Source organism: Bombina bombina, chromosome 2 (genome assembly GCF_027579735.1).
Source record: "Bombina bombina isolate aBomBom1 chromosome 2, aBomBom1.pri, whole genome shotgun sequence".
Lineage (NCBI taxonomy): Eukaryota > Metazoa > Chordata > Amphibia > Anura > Bombinatoridae > Bombina > Bombina bombina.
Window position 1 is genome coordinate 903,886,827 of NC_069500.1, and position 19,305 is coordinate 903,906,131.

General features: G+C 35.2%; 1 protein-coding gene across 1 annotated transcript in view; it reads right to left on the reverse strand.

Annotated features, from left to right (window-relative positions):
- Positions 1–19,305, reverse strand: part of LOC128648086 (neuronal acetylcholine receptor subunit beta-3-like) — a 71,808-nt gene that overhangs the window by 21,959 nt on the left and 30,544 nt on the right. Inside the window, exons 4-5 of the mRNA XM_053700754.1 lie at positions 6,584–6,693; positions 611–1,493 (exon numbers count right to left, since the gene is read on the reverse strand). Of these exons, the coding sequence (XP_053556729.1) occupies positions 611–1,493; positions 6,584–6,693 (993 nt within the window). The remainder of the gene's footprint in view (positions 1–610; positions 1,494–6,583; positions 6,694–19,305) is intronic.

Below are 19,305 nucleotides of genomic sequence, written 5' to 3' on the forward strand. Positions count from 1 at the left end.
GACGTTCTATTCCATCCTAACTGCGCTAAAGCCTGGGAGAACAGAGCGCTGCAACAGCGTTAAAAGGTTAAGTTAAAGCTGATTGTTCTGATTGTGAAGTTAACAGGAAGTGCAGATGGGCCTTAAGATCACTTGCTGATTGGTGGACAGTAGACATGTGCAAAACTTTGGGATTCTTTTTGTTGCCCATTCTGACACTGGATTTATTAGAAAATAGTGCAACAGCAACACACAAAATCCAGAATGAGCCAAAAGCCAACATTTTTGGGATTTGTTTTAGTAACAAAAAAAATCCCATTTTGCACATATTTAGTGGAAATTGACTCACACATAAAAACATTTTTTCTCAGTACAGCAACTACAGGAACATCCGTTTTAGATAAAACAAAAATCTGTAATACATTTTAAAATGGCCTCTTTAAGATGCAATAACGTGTCCCTTTCATCTCCACATTTCTAATATTAAAAACACTTACTACTTTAACTCTATAACCATATTAAATTCAGCTTGCACTTTATATAATTCCCCCAAATATTGCTATATACTCATCAATGTTATGTATCATAAACCCATCCATCTTTGAAAATATTAAAGTGTATGTAGACTTACCTTTCTAATAAAATGCTCCTTTTTTACATGAGTTGATATATATTTAATAGAATCAGATGCTTTCTCCAAGAATGCAATCAATAATTTTTCCCCGTCGTTTGCTTGTATCAGTTTTCGTTTGCTGGATACTTTTGTTTTTGCTTGTTGGGTACTAGTCTCTGAATTCAAGAAGGAAAAACGATCAACTTGGCCTTTCATACAGAGCAGTTTAGGAAGCTTTTGTAAGAAAAGTCCTTTCACCCAGGGAGCCATTGGATGATATGTGGCGGAGGAACGATGATGAACATTAATGACAAATACGGTAACAATAATAGATAAGGTTACAAATATCATGATAAATAAGAGGTACTCTCCGATTAGTGGAATTACCTTAGAAGATGATGGGATTATTTCTTCAATAACAAGTAAGAAAACTGTAAGTGAAACCAGGACAGATGTGGACAATGACAACTTTTCTCCTTCATCAGATGGCAAGTAAAACACAAGAACAGTCAAGAAAGATAGCCCAAGGCAAGGAACTATAAGGAAAAGCGTATAAAACAACGGAAGACGTCTCAAGACAAAAGAATATGTGATATGTGGATAGGAGTAAATGCCATCTTTTCTCATTCCTTTCTGTCCTGTAGCGTTTAAAATGTCCCATTCTCCATTATCAAAGAAATCTTTCCTGTCTACATTTGCATCCAGAAGAATGAGGTCAACCATATTCCCATCATAAGTCCACGATCCAAATTTCATTGAACAGTTCTGACGGTCAAATGGAAAAAAAGTTACATCCATTGTACAGGAACTTTTATAGCTCGCTGGTGGAGTCCATATCACGGTACCATCATATCTTATTATGGCTTTAGTCATAAGGGATCCTTCAAAACGCCCATCTGCACTGAAACACAAGTAACACTTTCAGACCATCATACAATAATAGGATTTTTTTTTAGAGGTAATATCTGGGTTTTGCTTTGCTAAACAAAGTTTTTTTTTAAGGAACCAAAAAAGTAAAGAAGCAGATACCTATATTATATGTATAAATAGATATCAAAAATAAGGACACAGGCAACACTTGCAGTGAAAAAATTATCAGTATAATTTTATTTAAACCTTTATTTTATACCAAACTTCGTCTATTACTATAAAACATGTTAAAAAAACACTATGGGAAATACAGTACTGTATTATTAATGCTATATGGCACAAAAGGTACAGTTCAATGTCACATAAAACGGTTAAATCAAAGCTCAGTGAGAGCACTTAAAGTGCCGAAGCACTTTAGAGAAAGAAGCATGGCCTCTAAGGGGTCAATTTATCAAGCTCCGTATACCCCATGTTTCTGGCGAGCCTTCAGGCTTGCCGGAAACAGAAGTTATGGAGCAGCGGTCTAAAGACTGTATGATGTTAAAGCATCATACAAGTCAATATGAAAAAATAAAGGGGCACTATAACATTCAAAGAGCAGCTAAATTAATCTTGATAGTGTTTTTTGGTGTTTGGCGCATCAGAATTGTAAATGTTGACATTTATTGCTAGTAGAATTTTGAATTTTTTTACGAGAAAATGAAAATGCAAACTGAATTTGTTATCCAACTTACTATAAAAATTACTTTAACAGCTATCACGGGAGTATAATCTTTTTTTGTAGAAATTATGTGTCCCTTTGTTGTATCTCTGTACATTTTAAAATATATTACAGTATATCTATCTATCTATCTATCTATCTATATATATAAATAATTGTATTTTTTTTTTTTTTTTTTTAAAGAAAAAAGGATGTTAAATACATTTTGTTTTCATGCTCATGATTAGAATAATGTCCTAATTATCTAATGAGTAATCTGTTCCAAGGTATCAGTTATGAAAATCTGAGGTACAAAAAAATCTAGAAAAGAAAATATACCTTTCCGGTTAGTTTTGATATCAGTTTAAAGATCTTTAACTTAAATGTTTTTCATGTTAAAAAAAAAGTATAATTTCTGTTCTTTTGTATACATTATATAACTTTTTTTTATTTTTTTAGTTTAATTCCCAAACTGCTAAATAAGCTAAATGGCACAGGATTCCCAGGCTGTGACTTTCTCGATGTTGACCTTGAGTGCCTCTAATGACCACTAAAAAATGTAATAATCCAGTTAGCGGAAAATGAGTTTAAGAAAACAATCAGCACATAAAGCCAAATAATAAAAAGGCAAAAAGGTTTGTTATATTACTGACTCAATACATAATACACAATTAAATACAATGGGGTTGATATATCAAGCTCCATATAAAAACCGCTGATCCATAACTTGTCCACCTGCTTTGTGGCCGCGGACAGAAATCAACTCGATCGGGTTGATTGACACCCCCTGCTAGCGGCCGTTTGCCCGTGAATCTGCAGGGGGCAACATTGCACCAGCAGTTCACAAGAACTGCTGGTGCAATGATAAATGCCGACAGCGTATGCTGTTGGCATTTATCCATGTGCAGCGGACATGATGCGCTACATTGTATCATGTCTGTTCACACTATGATTAATCTACCCCAATGTATTGGGTAGATAAGAATTAATTCTTATTAATATACTGAAGTACTAAAAGGATTAAAAAAATAACCACCTTACACATAAAAATATGTTATATAAATGTAATACAAAGAAACAATGTCCATCTTCGCAACAGGGCCCATCTCCATCTGTTTTATTATTATTATTATTATTATTATTCTAATTATTTATTTAGTCTTTTTAATATATCTGTATTTTTAATTTTTTATACACTTGCCTGTGTACTCAGCCTTACAGAATTTGGTGGCACTGGTGGGTCATGTTTTAGGATCATTCCTCTTGTCAACAATGACTCATTTTGATAATTCTTTGCAAGCAAAATTCTAATAAACTCTTTAATATATGCACCAATGGTTCCTCTAAAGATTTGTCAAACAGCAACAGTATAAATAAATGAAATATATTGGAAATAATCCAAGCTCACAGGTCTTCAGAGGATTACAAATAATAACACGATTTTAAGGAGAATATTTTCCGGAAAAAAAGGGAATGTTATACCTGAAACAGTAAAATACCTTAAAGTGATACTAAACCCAATTTTTTTCTTTCATTATTCGGTTTAGCATGCAATTTTAAGCAACTTTCTAATTTACTCCTATTATCATGTTTTCTTTGTTCTCTTGGTATCTTTATTTGAAAAAGCAGGAATGAAAGTTTTGGAGACTGCCTATTTTTAACTCAGCACCCTGGATAGCGGGTAGCCCAGGTGCTGAACCTAAAATGGGCCGGCTCCAAAGCTTTCATTCCTGCTATTTCAAATAAAGATACCAAGAGAACAAAGAAAATTGATAATAGAAGTAAATTTGAAAGTTGCTTAAAATTGCCTGCTCTATCTGAATCATGAAAGAAAAAAAAAATTGTTTTTAGTATCCCTTTAAAGAGATATGAAACCCAATTTTTTTCTTTCATGATTCAGATAGAGCATGCAATTTAAAGCAACTTTCTAATTTACTCCCAGGTGCTGAACCAAAAATGATCTGGCTCCTAAACTTACATTCCTGCTTTTTAAAAGAAATATACTAAGAGAACGAAAAAAAATTGATAATAGGCGTAAATAAGAAAGTTGCTTAAAATTGCATACTCTATCTAAATCACAAAAGAAAAAAAATGAGGGTTTCATATCCCTTTAAGTGCAATTTTTTCAGCACCCCGGCTACTAGTTATTAATATTTTAGAAAGCATAATACCATTATAGTAAAGCTAACAATAGTTCCATATATTGCAGGATTGTCAAGGATTATGAACTCTGCCTGCTGGCTCACCCGCAGCTTCCCTTATCAGGGAAAATCCAGAGCAAAACCAAACACTGCCCTGGCACCTGCCGACTACACACCCAGGCTCCCCCCAACAGTCCCAGGATTGTCTGAACCTGCGTACAGCATACCATTGGCCACATCCCTCCTGTCCACCTATAAACCACTGCTGAGCCCCCTAGCACAAACCCCTCCCCTCTCTTCCCTGCCCCAGAATCAAGGAAATGTTTGTTATAGAATATAAAGGAACTGCCCTGTTCAGCCCACTCACCATGGCAGCAAGGCTCATCTAAGTATGCTTTTGTACTTTTTGGTACAATTTTAACTTAAAATAAGATAAAAAAAATTCTGATGTACTTTAAATAAGAATATTACTGCATTATTTTAATATTTTCAATACAGATTTTTTTATGCAAAAATTTATTATGTAATTCAGACAGAGCATACAATTTTATAAAAGTTCCCAATTTATTTATATTATCAAATTTTAATTTGTTCAAATTGTATACTTTGTTGAAGAGATACCTGCCATCTAGTGCTTTTGCTAATGGATAACATTCTTGCAAAACTGCTGCCATATAGTGTGCCAGACACATGCACGCTCCTGAGCTCCTGTCACTTTACAACAAAAGATACCAACAGAATGAAGAAAATGATTTGATAATAGAAGTAAAGTAGAAAGTTTTTTTTTAAATGACATGCTTTATCAGAATCATGAAAGAAAACTTTGGAGTTTAATTTCCCTTAATACAATTTGTAAAGTACTTTGTGCTTTCAATGCAATTTTTAAATGGCTTTTTTTTTATTGGGAACAAAGTGTAATGTATGTCTTTCCTTCTCATAAATAAATATAGGGTACACCCTTTAGCAAAGTAAGTAGTTTTATTTAAAGGGGCATGAAACACATTTTTTTCATGATTCAGATAGAGCATACAATTTTAAACACATTTCTATTTTTAGTTCTATTATCTGATATGCTTCGTTATCTTGTTATTATGCTTTACTATGAGTTAGCTCCTGATTGGTGGCTGCACATATCTACCTCTTTACTGTGTCTCACTCAATGGCCTCTAGTTATGAAAGTCTGGCGGACCTGATCCGCCAGTGCGGATCAGGTCCGCAAGACTTTGCTGAATACGGCGAGCAATATGCTCGCCGTATTCATCATTGCACCAGCAGCTCACAAGAGCTGCTGGTGCAACGCCGCCCCCTGCAGACTCGCGGCCAATAGGCCGCCAGTAGGGGGGTGTCAATCAACCCGATCGTACTCGATCGGGTTGTATTGTTGCGATGTCTGTCCACCTGCTCAGAGCAGGCGGACAGGTTATGGAGCAGCGGTCTTTGTGACCGCTGCTTCATAACTGCTGTTTTTGGCGAGTCTCATGACTCGCCAGAAACACGGGGCATCAAGCTCCATACGGATTTTGATACATATGCCCCAGTCTGTTCAGTAATCTCCCAGTAGTGCATTGCTGCTCCTTCAACAAAGAATACCAAGAACATGAAGCAAATTTGATTATATAAGTCAATTGGAGAGTTGTTTAAAATTGTATCTTTTATCTGAATCATAAAATACAAATTTTGGTTTTAATGTCCCTTTAACAGATCATAAGGAATGCACCAGATTTTTCTTGTTAAAAAACAAGTGTGAACGCCTAAATAAATGGATTGCATAAATTTAATAAACTTAGAAGTTACAGTACATAGTAACCTTATAATACAGTAGTCTATATTCATTCAAAGGGGCCGATTTATCAAGTGTTGGGTGGGCATGATCCGCTGTAGCGGATCATATCCGCCCGACATCGATAAATGCCGACAGCATACGCTGTCGGCATTTATCATTGCACAAGCATTTCTTGTGAAATGTTTGTGCAATACCACCCTGATTGGCTGCTAGCAGGGGGTGTCAATCATTCTGATCGTATCCGATCGAGATGATTGCTATCCGCTACCTCAACGGTGGCGGAGCAAAATTGATAATAGAAGTAAATTGGAAAGTTATTTAAACTCGTATGCTCTATCTGAATCATGAATTAAAAATGTTGGCTTTCATTAATTAAATAGATTACAATACCTAAAGTTCACAACAATAACTATTTCTATAAGATTTTTTTCAGTATTTACAATATCATATTTCCATATATGAGACTAATGAAGAATTAGAGATAAAGTAATCCTTACTTTTCAAATAGAACAATGTCAGGAAGCCACAGTGTTTCAGACGGAACCCTGATGTAGGTAATTCCACCGTAATCTTTAGGATTCCATTTCAACTTAAAGTCCACCCATTCCTGCGATATAAATTAGAATAAAAGAAATCATTCATGTGTCATCGTACACTTTTTTTTCTACACATAATTAAGCATTTTTTGTGGCATTCAAATAGTGATTTATGGCCCTTTTTAAGGACTTGGATTCCTGTTCAACCCAGTTTTTTAAAATAGTTTTTATTTGGTTTTCCAAATCAAAACAATATTACAAAACATTAATGTCAATGTACATATCATTACAAATGTATTTGTTGATACAGACATTTGTCACTGATCATGAAATGTATAAGGTGATCGCACATATATACAAAATGAAAAGGATGGCAAATAATCTATATACCACATCAAATTGGTGACAAAGAATACCGTTCTCAGGCAGCATCTATGTTACAAGTAATGTCAGGACATCAAATGATAAGAAGAGAGAGAGAAAAAAAGGGGGAGGGGATGAGGGAAAGAGAAAGGCGGGGAAGGAGGGGATACCTCTTAAGATTTCAGAAAGGACTAAGTGGCCAATTTATCAAATGCCGGACGGACATGATTTGCTGTAGCGAATCATCTCCGCCTGGTATCGCTAAATGTCTACAGCATACGCTGTCAGCATTTAACATTGCACAAGCATTTCACCAGAAATGCAATGCCGCCTCCTGCACTTTTGCTAGCAGGGGATGTCAATCATCCCGATCGTATATGATCGGGACGATTGCGGTCTGCCACCTCAGAGGTGGAGGACGAGTTAAGGAGCTGCTTCTTAACTCTTGTTTCGGTTGATCCGGAAACATCAGGGGTAGAATGCAGCATCCACTGCTTGGTAAATCTACCCCTTAGAGTCTAGGAACCTAGTAGTTAAGTTATCGATGCAACCAAGCATCCCATATAGACCCATCCCATATAGACCAGTAAGTTTCCATCTGACCAAATGTATTTTAAAATATATTTCCATTGTGACCATGTAATCTACTATTGCACTTATCTCTGTCAGGGATACCATCCTCTAGGACATATAACAGAGTGCTCGAGGGGGACAGAGTTGAGGTAAAGTGTAGAGAGTCTAGCAGTAATTCAATCTCTTCCCATAGCGGGGATAGTTTCGGGCAGGCTCACCATATATGCAAATCAGATCCTATGGCGCCGCAGGTACGCCAACAATTTCATCTCTAGAGACTTTTGATAAGACAGCATAAGCATATATATACTAGCTAATATGCCTGCCCAGAGGGCAGTCTATTTATTTTTTAAGCTACAGATTTACAAAAAATAAAAAAAGCTAAGATTACAGAAAAAAACAAGTTGCATTATCCAAAATAAAAAATAAATATTCCTAATCTAATACCCCTTTAAAAAAAAAAAAAAAAAAAAAAGCAAATGAGGAAACTCACTTAGGTAAAATCTAACTCTTCTGTTATAATGTTAAAAAGTAAAATAAAAGATAAGAAAGCTAACATTTACTGGTTTCTTGATATATATATATATAAAACAAGAAACCAGAAAATGTGTTTTATCTTTTATTTTACAATAGTATGTATAATAGACAAGGACTGCCTTAGAGTATTGCTGTAGCTGATACACCTCCTTGCTTCCTATACATATAATCAGAAATTTGTGACACAGGCTTTTAATAATCAAAGACTGTGTAATGTGTAAAAATTATGTGCACACTGCACAGTAACTGCCTACATAATGTTAACTCATTATGCAGTCTTTCATTACTAAAAACCTGTCTCACAAATAACTGAACTTATGTGCCACAGTTTAATCAGCAACAAATGCATCCCTCCCTTTTCCTCTCCCTCCCTCCTCTCTACTTTTTTCCTACCTACCTTCTCTCCTCCTCATTTACTTTGGAAAACCCATTACAAATTATAAAAAAAAAAGTTATGTTACAGTCACCCTGACCAATATAATATATACATATATATATATATATATATATATATATATATATATATATATATATATTATGGCTAAAAACTGGGGGCGGGCGGCAGCACAATTTTAAATGCCTAGGGTAGCTGAAAACATAAATACGCCACTGTGTGGGATTTTATATATATATATATATATATATATATATATATATATATATATATATATATATATTAAAATTATGGGGGGAGATAAAAAACTGATATTAAAATCCTCCATGTCTCAAAATTAAATCAATGTAAATATTTGCATAGGAAATTAGTACATCTAGGCAATTATCCCCGCTTGCTTTTCCCCAGAAATTCTTAATATACAATGTTTCCAATGCACAAGAGAATTGTGGGTAAGGTATGCAAATTAGATATGCAAATTCTCAGTTTTTTTGCTTCAAAAATACTGTTTTGACACAGCGATCCTTTTAAACAGGATTATGACAGCAAACCAGAAATCACTAACTAGATAAGCCTGTTTCGTTCTTTTTGGAACTCATCAGTAGGAGATAGAGTTCTGGTTGCTGCATTGGAAAAACTATTTTAATGGTTAAACCAAAATTCATTAAAATTATGGGGGGAGATAAAAAACTGAAATTAAAATCCTCCATGTCTCAAAATTAAATCAATGTAAATATTTGCATAGGAAATTAGTACATCTAGGCAAGTATCCCCGCTTGCTTTTCCCCAGAAATTCTTAATATACAATGTTTCCAATGCACAAGAGAATTGTGGGTAAGATATGCAAATAAGATATGCAAATTCTCAGTTTTTTTGCTTCAAAAATACTGTTTTGACACAGCGATCCTTTTAAACAGGATTATGACAGCAAACCAGAAATCACTCACTAGACAAGCCTGTTTCGTTCTTTTTGGAACTCATCCGTAGGAGATAGATTTCTGGTTGCTGCATTGGAAAAGCTATTTTCATGGTTAAACCAAAATTCATTAAAATTATGGGGGGAGATAAAAAACTGAAATTAAAATCCTCCATGTCTCAAAATTAAATCAATGTAAATATTTGCATAATTTTAATGAATTTTGGTTTAACCATGAAAATAGCTTTCGAAATGCAGCAACCAGAAATCTGTCTCCTACTGATGAGTTCCAAAAAGAACGAAACAGGCTTGTCTAGTGAGTGATTTCTGGTTTGCTGTCATAATCCTGTTTAAAAGGATCGCTGTGTCAAAACAGTATTTTTGAAGCAAAAAACTGAGAATTTGCATATCTAATTTGCATATCTTACCCACAATTCTCTTGTGCATTGGAAACATTGTATATTAAGAATTTCTGGGGAAAAGCAAGCGGGGATACTTGCCTAGATGTACTAATTTCCTATGCAAATATTTACATTGATTTAATTTTGAGACATGGAGGATTTTAATTTCAGTTTTTTTTATCTCCCCCCATAATTTTAATGAATTTTGGTTTAACCATGAAAATAGCTTTTCCAATGCAGCAACCAAAAATCTATCTCCTACTGATGAGTTCCAAAAAGAACGAAACAGGCTTGTCTAGTGAGTGATTTCTGGTTTGCTGTCATAATCCTGTTAAAATGATCGCTGTGTCAAAACAGTATTTTTGAAGCAAAAAAACTGAGAATTTGCATATCTAATTTGCATATCTTACCCACAATTCTCTTGTGCATTGGAAACATTGTATATTAAGAATTTCTGGGGAAAAGCAAGCGGGGATACTTGCCTATATGTACTAATTTCCTATGCAAATATTTACATTGATTTATATATATATATATATATATATATATATATATATATACACACTCCTTCTCCCCCCTCCCTCCCTTTTTATCTATACCCTCTCCCTTTCTCTCTATTTATCACATATAGTGCTTCTCGGGTGTATTATAGTCAGCACCTCACCAATGTTTGCCCTCACCGCACGTCACTGCCAAGCACTGGCAGAACACCAAAGCACCTGTGACCTTTGTGATCCTGGAAGTCCTGCCACGGTTTTGTGAACACTGCCCAAATAGTTAAATATACCCAAAAAGTGTGTGGACTGAGTAAGGCAATTTGCATTTTGGGTCCTGTGTAAAAAGTATACAGTTTGAAACCTGGACATGTGGTAACACTCAGGGGGCTGTCGGGGGGGGGAGGAGAGGCAATAGTCCCATGGCCCCTCCCCCTTGATCTACCACTGCTCACAAGCAAGTAAAACTTTTTATTCAGCACATAGACATCTGATTCTCAAAAATACTGTTATAGGTTTTATAATTACCTCTTTTACACAAAGACAACAAAGGGAAAAAAATGTTTTTGATGTACCTTTAAAAAAAAAAAAAAATCCGGAGCGTCACACAGGCTCCAATGCTATGTGTATGCTGTTCTAGCTTATGCAGTTTAGTAAATATACCTTAGGACAGTTTGTGAAGCATTATGGGCTAGATTACAAGTGGAGCGCAAAATGGTGCTCCCGCTCAAGCGATCACATTGCTAGAAGGAGGCTTTTTGTGTCTCGGGTTGCACTTGTATTATGAGGTGAAAGTAAGTAAGTTGAACTTAAAAAAAACTAACACCCATACTCGTGCACTCACCTGAGCGCATTTATTCAAGTGAGCTCAACCCCACATGAATTATGAATATTTCCCCTTCCAATGTTTTTTTGGTAAAATTAATATATATATATATATATATATATATATATATATACACATGAATATATATAGATAAACTGTTAAACCCATTATTAAATATTAATATTGAATACAAATTATTTTTCATTTTTTTAGGTATTTGACTGCAACGGGCTCCAATGTACATATATATATATATATATATATATATATATTTTTAACATCAGTGACCGAAACCGAACTGTCAAAGTACCTTTGATCCATCAAGCTATGATTCTAGTATCAAGACTTATATGCGTCTGGTCTCACAAGACCTTATGGAGACTAACAACTGAGATAACGCAATAACTTGTCTAATGATGAGAGAGAAGCAATAAAATTACTTGCAGTAGACCCTAACATTGTGATTAGGACTACTGATAAAGGAGAAGCGGTAGCAGTCATGAACTATCAAAACTACCGGGGAGAAATATTACAGCAACTGAATGGTGTTGCAACATACTAGCGCCTTGATGGGGATCCTACTAGGACTTTTTCAAGACATTATTGTGGATGCTATTAATAAAGGGAGGAGCCTGGGATGGATTAAAGATTAGACATCAGGTTATTTAAAAATCAACCATCCAATTTTCCCGATACACAAACACAGCAGTGAGCCACCTGGCCATCCCATTGTCTCTGCTAGATGGTTGTTAACATCTAGGCTAGCAGTTTTTGTGGATCACTTTTTGCAGCTGTGTGCGAGACACATGCAATTCTTTTTGAGGGACTCATCACAAATGATGTTGAATACACTTATGATTGAGGACAATTGGCTACTGGTTATGGCTGATGTATACAGCTTGTACACTATTATACCACATGAGGATGGGAAACAGTGTGTGTCTGAAACTTTAAATCGGCATACATTTGTGGCTCTTCCAGCTGCATTTCTCATTGACTTGTTGGATTTAGGTTTAAGGCTTAATTACTTGAGATTTGAAACTTCCTTTTACCAAAAAAATGTAATTGACTGCAATAGGGTCAAACGTGGCCCCATCACTTGCTAATTTATTTATGGAACACTATGAGAACACAATAATGTGTGTGTATCAGAAATCAGAGGGTTGTCTTCTACCGTCGGTACATTGACAACTTGTTTATAATTTAGGATGGCACCACTCAGGAGCTTTTGGATTGGTTTGACCATCTTAATTCTCTATATAGTACAGTAAAGTTAAAATGCAATACAATCGGAAGTCAAATTACTTTTTAGACTTGAGAATATTCAAACACTGTAGAAAATTAGTAACAACATTATACCAAAAGCTTATGGATACAAATTCTCTCTTATTACTGAGGGCTATCCCTACAGCACAACTTTAACATGTTATCAGAAATAATAGTGAAAATGAAGAAATACAAGACCAGCTTGAACAACTTAAACTTATTCAACAGAGTAGCAACATGTGTAAAAATCCAAATATGGGAAATAGGAACACAGATGATGCCAATCTTAAAAGACTGACTTTCACTATGATGTATTGTCCAGATATAAGGCTAATAGGGCAGAGTTTGTGCCAACATTGGCACATCATACAGAGTGCCTCCACACTACCATTCAATGATTGGCAACCCCGTAGTGTTGGATTCAAGCGGAATTCAAGTTTAAGGGATCTGTTAATGTTGACCTCTCCATCACACTGCTACAAAAAGACAACCTGGCTGCAAAGTTCCAAAACTGGTTCTTTTCAGTGCACTCGCTGCACCACTTGTAACTCTATGACACTGGGATCCACGTTTAGTTATCCATTTAAAAACAATAAATACACCATCAGGTATTTCTTAACATGTAAAACAAAATATGTAGTGTATCTACTTAGCTGCAGATGTGGCAAGTTTTATGTTGGCAAGACATCAAATGATGCAAAGATTTGCATGGCCAATCACAGATCATCGTGCAACCATCAATGCTAAGACGAGTGATCAACCTGTTGCTATGCACTTTATGGAAGCCGGACATAGTGTTAGTGATGTACGGTTCGTGCTAATTGATCATGTGCCGCCCTTGAAATGTGGGGGTGGAAGGAACAAGATCCTGCTACAGATTGAGGCAAGATGGATACAGCTTTTTAGTATACTTCAACCTAAAGGCTTAAACACTATAGACTGGCATTGTTTTCTTTGAGAATGATGCCCTAATGGCTTCATAATTTATATTGAGATCATAAGAATCATGGGTTTATTTGTAGAAGCATCTGCACATACAAATAGACAAAGTGGTGTTAAGTGTTTTGATTTTTTTGGATATTTATACATGTTATAGTATTTGGTTGCTATTGGATTAGTTGGATTTATTACTAATTTTAGTTAGCACATTATAGTCAGCACAAGAAACTTCTGTTCTTGTTAGATTTTTTAGTATTGAGGCTACATTTATACTGAATAATTATAATAGTCATGAAATGCTGCTTAGTTAAAACCATATGCGCCAAAAGGTACACCCCCTAGCTGGTCTTTACTTGGCTGCTAAATTAGGTATATCTTAGATAGTAATCATAAACTAATAGATACTTTGTACACTATTATGTATTTGTAAATATGTATTTACAATAAAAAGGACACTATCCTGTAAGTGAAGAACATTTAAATGTTAAATATGTACAGTACATATACAGTAAAACACAAATATTTAAATACATATGTACACATATATATGCAAACATACTCATATTTAGACATGTGCATGTATGCAATTATATGTTAAAGCATGTAGAAAGGGGAAGTGCCGCTACCATAGAACTTCCGCATGTAGTGAGCGAGTGGCGGATAAACGGACCAGACCAAACCAGGTATGGGAGTGTGTGGAGCCAACAAAAAGCGGTGGACGACCACACATAGTCAAGTGAACAAAAAAATAGAAGGCTACCAAGCAACAGTTAAAAAATCCTTCATTCTTTATTCCAGTAAAAAAGAAAGATACAAACACGCCAAAAGGAAGGTTCCAGCTATCTTATATATTTTGCGCCACAAAGCGCTTACTCATAGATGCTAAATGTTATAGCATGCCTTTTTTATATAACACTTGAAAACTCATATCTTTTGAGCCCTTATAACTTCTTAAAGCAGTATTTTTAAAAAATTTTATCAGTGTTATTATAAGTGTAACTGTACTTTATAATGTAATTTTGATGTTTTTTGTGCAACTTTTTAGTCTTGCGTAACAGTTAACCAGAGCTCTGAAGTAGTGCTAACCCGACGTGCATTAAATTCAATTGCACTCAAGCAAATGCATTTACTTTGAACTCAAAATATGCACACTATTTCCGACGTGCGTAAAAGAACCTGGAAAATACCCCTTACCACTTTTGCACAACACTTAGCACACCAGGTGTAATCTAGCCCTATATGGGTAATATGAAAAACACACTATAGAATATTAACAAAAATTCTAACATGGCTCTTAAATGATGAAGTATTTAGCACCAGAACTTGACCAGACGTCATCAAAGTAAATCACTCATATGTGATTTATTTTTGGAGCAATAAATGTATCACTTTACTTTAAAATCCCATTGGCTTCAGACAAGCTCCTTAATGACCTTATTTATTGGCCTGGTATTTTTATCCACAGAAGGGCCTTTTAGAAAAGTCCTTTGGGAAACCACATCAATAGACCAATAAATTAGGAGTCTAAATATAGATCTGTGTTGGTGATTATTTTATGAAGTGCTATTCTGGTACCAGACCCTGTATTGTGTGTAACTGTAACTCTTAATAGTGTGTACTTTAAACCACTACTAGCTCACATCTTTTGGGTTTTAATCTTGCAGGTAGTAAAATACATTTAAAAATGTACTTCAATCAATGAGAGTTGCAATATATATATATATATATATATATATATAATAAATAAATGTAGCTTGAAGTATACATTAACGGAGTAATAATGAAAACCTAGCTTGATATATAATTATATCCTGTTCAAAATGACCCATCAGTAAGGTAAAATATAATCTAAATTGATTTTACAATCTAAATTTTTATTATCACTTGCAATTATTCAATTATTAAAGGGATATTAGACCCCACAATGTTTCTTCCATGACAATAATCAGATGTTAGAAAAGAATATTTAATTCATCTGAAATACGTAAAACCAAAGAAGTGTATATGACAAATAAAATATTTGACAAAATATGGGTAAACAATGTTGTGGCCACCACTATAAAACTAATTTGATCCAAGAAAATACATATACAATACACATAAAAACGAGCTGCAGTTTAAAATGTAATCGAACACGATTAATAAGTGAAATTATAGCATAACTGTGACTCAAAACCGTTAAAATTAAGAAGTGTTGAGGTTTGTATATTCTATTTTAGTAATTCTATATTACCGTTCCATACATAGGCAGGATGGAACTAAACACTAGGATGGAAATAAAAAATAGAGGACTGATTTAAATCTAATATCAGCCGCTTCTAGTGCTTAGATACTTAAATAAGGTTAATATAAATTAATAAAATACAATGTTGCTAATAGGCAGAGTGGTGGACAAAAGCTTTATACAATGTATATAATTCCTTTAGGACAGTCAGAAAGCCTTCTCTGCTGAATCGCAGTATATGTAATTATACTCCAAGTGGTAAAAGAGTCTAGATGGATAAGTAGCTGACCGGTCAGTAATTCAATGTTAGTTTCACAACTTGCTAGCCTTACCGGACCGACTTGCCTGCTTTGGATCTCCTTGTTGTGGGTTTTCAGCCTTTTTCCCAGCTTCTTCACTGACTGTGCTGCATGGGGGGGTCACATGACCTGTAGCCAATCGGATGGTCATAACAGGATTTGGCTCCAAATTTGAAAAAACGGGTGTGATCTTGCGCATCTTGATAAAGGCATTAAACTGCTGAAACGCATAGAAGGAAGACTTGCTGTTCAGTGGGATTACTGAATAGGAATACAGTGATACTACAACACCCGCCAAATCCTGTTATGACCATCCGATTAGCTACAGGTCACATGACTCACTGCAGCACAGTCAGTGAAGAAGCTGGGAAAAGGCTGAAAACCCACAACAAGGAGATCCACAGCAGGCAAGTCTGACTGTGTTTTCGGACTACACCACATACCACTATGGAAGTTCGGTCTGCTACTTATCCACCTAGACTCTTTTACCACTTGGAGTATAATTACATATACTGCGTTTCTGCAGAGAAGGCTTTCTGACTGTCCTAAAAGAAGCTTTTGTCCACCACTCTGCCTATTAGCAACATTGTATTTTTTATTAATTTATATTAACCTTATTCAAGTATCTAAGCACTAGAAGCGGCTGATATTAGATTTAAAATCAGTCCTCTGTTTTTTATTTCCATCCTAGTGTCCTGCCTATGTATGGAACGGTAATATAGAATTACTAAAATAGAATATACCGACCTCAGTACTTCTTAATTTTAACGTTTTTGAGTCACAGTTATGCTATAATTTCACTTATTAATCGTGTTCGATTACATTTTAAACTGCAGCTCGTTTTTATGTGTACTGTGTATGTATTTTCTTGGATTAAATTTGTTTTATAGTTGCGGCCACTACATTTTTTACGCATATTCTCTGACAATTATTTTATTTGTCATATACACTTCTCTGGTTTTACGTATTTCATATGAATTAAATATTCTTTTCTATACATCTGATTTTTCACTATATGATTATTGCCAATTAACATCCTCCAGCTCCCACCAAAGCGCCACTCAACTCAGCCCCTTTTTCTTTGCTACCATATACAACCATGTGTGAGAGAATCACGGTTTACCTCCTGAGTGTGCTTAGAGGATAAGATAGGAGTTGCAGATAAACTTGTTTTGTTTTTTTGCAATTTTTTCCTCCATGATTTAGATAAAGTATGCAATGTTAGAAAACTTTCTAATTTACTTCTCTTATAAATGTTTATTTGTTCTATGGGTATTTTGTTGAAAGCAGGGACATATGCTTAGGAGCCGGCCCATTTCTGAAACACCATATGGCAACAGTTTTGCAAGATCACTAGATGGCAGCACTATTTCCTGCCATATAGTGCTCCAGATGCCTACCTAGGTATCTCTTCAACACAGATTATCATGGGAACAAAGCAAATTTGTTAATAGAAGTAAATTGGAAACTTTATAAATATGGTTTGTTCTATCTGAATCACAAAAGAAAATGTTTGGGTTTCATATCCCTTTAGCATTAGATAGATAGATCAAGAACAAGGGGTCATGATATCAAGCTGAAGGGTAGTAGATTCAGGAGTAATTTGAGGAAACACTTCTTTACAGAAAGGGTGATTAATTTATAGGGGCCGATTTATCATCGGTCTGTCCGTCATGATCCGCACAGCGGATCCTGTCCGACAGGCATTGATGAATGCCGACAGCTTTATCATTGCACAAGTAGTTCTTGTGAACTGCTTGTGGAATGCCACCCCCTGCAGATTTGCGGCCAATCGGCCGCTAGCAGGGGGTGTCAATCAGCCCGATCATATAGGATCGGGCGGATTGATGTCCGCAGCCTCAGAGCAGGCAGACCAGTTATGGAGCAGCGGTCTTAAGACCGCTTCTTCGTAACTGCTGTTTCCGGCGAGCCTGAAGGAACAGGGGCATCAAGCTCCATTCAGAGCTTGATAATTCAGCCTCACAGAATAAACTTCCACAAGAGGTAGTGATGACAAACACTGTGGGGGACTTTAAGAATGCCTGGGATAAACATAAGGCTGCCCTACAAACTAGTTAAGTTTATACTTTTAGAAAATCGTGGGGAGACTTGCTGGGCTTATGGCACTTATCTGCTGTCAATATTTATGTTTCTATGATAGATGATAGATAGGCAGAGTGATCTAGTAATATCATTTTATTCAGCTATCATTTTGTAAAATTATATTTTCAGTATCCAAATATCCTTTTTTCAATAGCAGCATTAGATTTAGAATATACAATAAATGTGCACTAAAATCACAAAAAAATCCAAGTATAAATAATAAAATAATGATACCGTGAGATATATATCACAATCTATGAATTATATAATATCAAAGGAAATGTCTGTATGATATCAAAGTATTTAAATAGGGTGGAAATATCACTACTCATGTGAAACAGAGCTATAACTAGTTCTGTCTGATGCGCACACCTATGTTTATACTGATAGGTACACAGTATCCCAGGGTAGAAACTTCTAAAATATTTATTATAAAACCTACATAAAAATGACCAATAATAAGTGCTGTATGGTATTTTCAGGGGTACAGATGTAATACAGTTTTCAGTCACTGTCCAGAGCTATCTTTTTTACTGATTGGTAATGGATTAAATAAAGTAAGAAACACTGCTCCAGTAACCGATATTTCCAAAAGGATAGGCTGTAGCTCCGCCAACGACGTTAAAGGGACATTAAACACTTTGAAATGGTAATATAAAATGATAAAAAATATATTTAAAAATAACTCTGCAATATACTTTCATTTATTTTGTCACCTTTTCCTGTAATTCTATCTGAAATTGTGAGCTTTTCATTTCCTTTTAAAAATGGAAGTGCACAACACTTATATTACACACAGCCATTGGCTGCACATTCCAGTGACCTATTTATAACTGTCCCTAATTGGCCACAGTAGAGAGAACAACCTAAGTTACAACATGGCAGCTCCCATTGTTTTATAGACATGAAAACTTTACACTTATTTTGTCAATATTTAAACAACTTATGAAACTTTAAAAATACATATACTTGTTATTCTCAGACTAATCTTTTCTTTGAATGCATCATTCTATCTAGTATTTATTTAGGGCTAGATTACAAGTGGAATGGTAAATTATCGCGTGCGATAATTAACCAACCATTACAAGTGACTGGTTAGTGCTACCGCAAGCTTGTATATACTCATATCAACACATAAATGTATATAATCATATACATATATATTTATATTTGCTGCCATCGCTGCATTACTTACCCCCTTTTCTGCGCTTAGGTTCTGTGCCGTCTCTGACGGCATCAAAACGAGTCTCCCATTAGAGCCTATGGAAGCGTACTCTCATGAGCGCAATTCCCAGCAATGTGAACGCGAGCTCGCATTCGCATTGATGACAACTTGTAATAGCAGCGC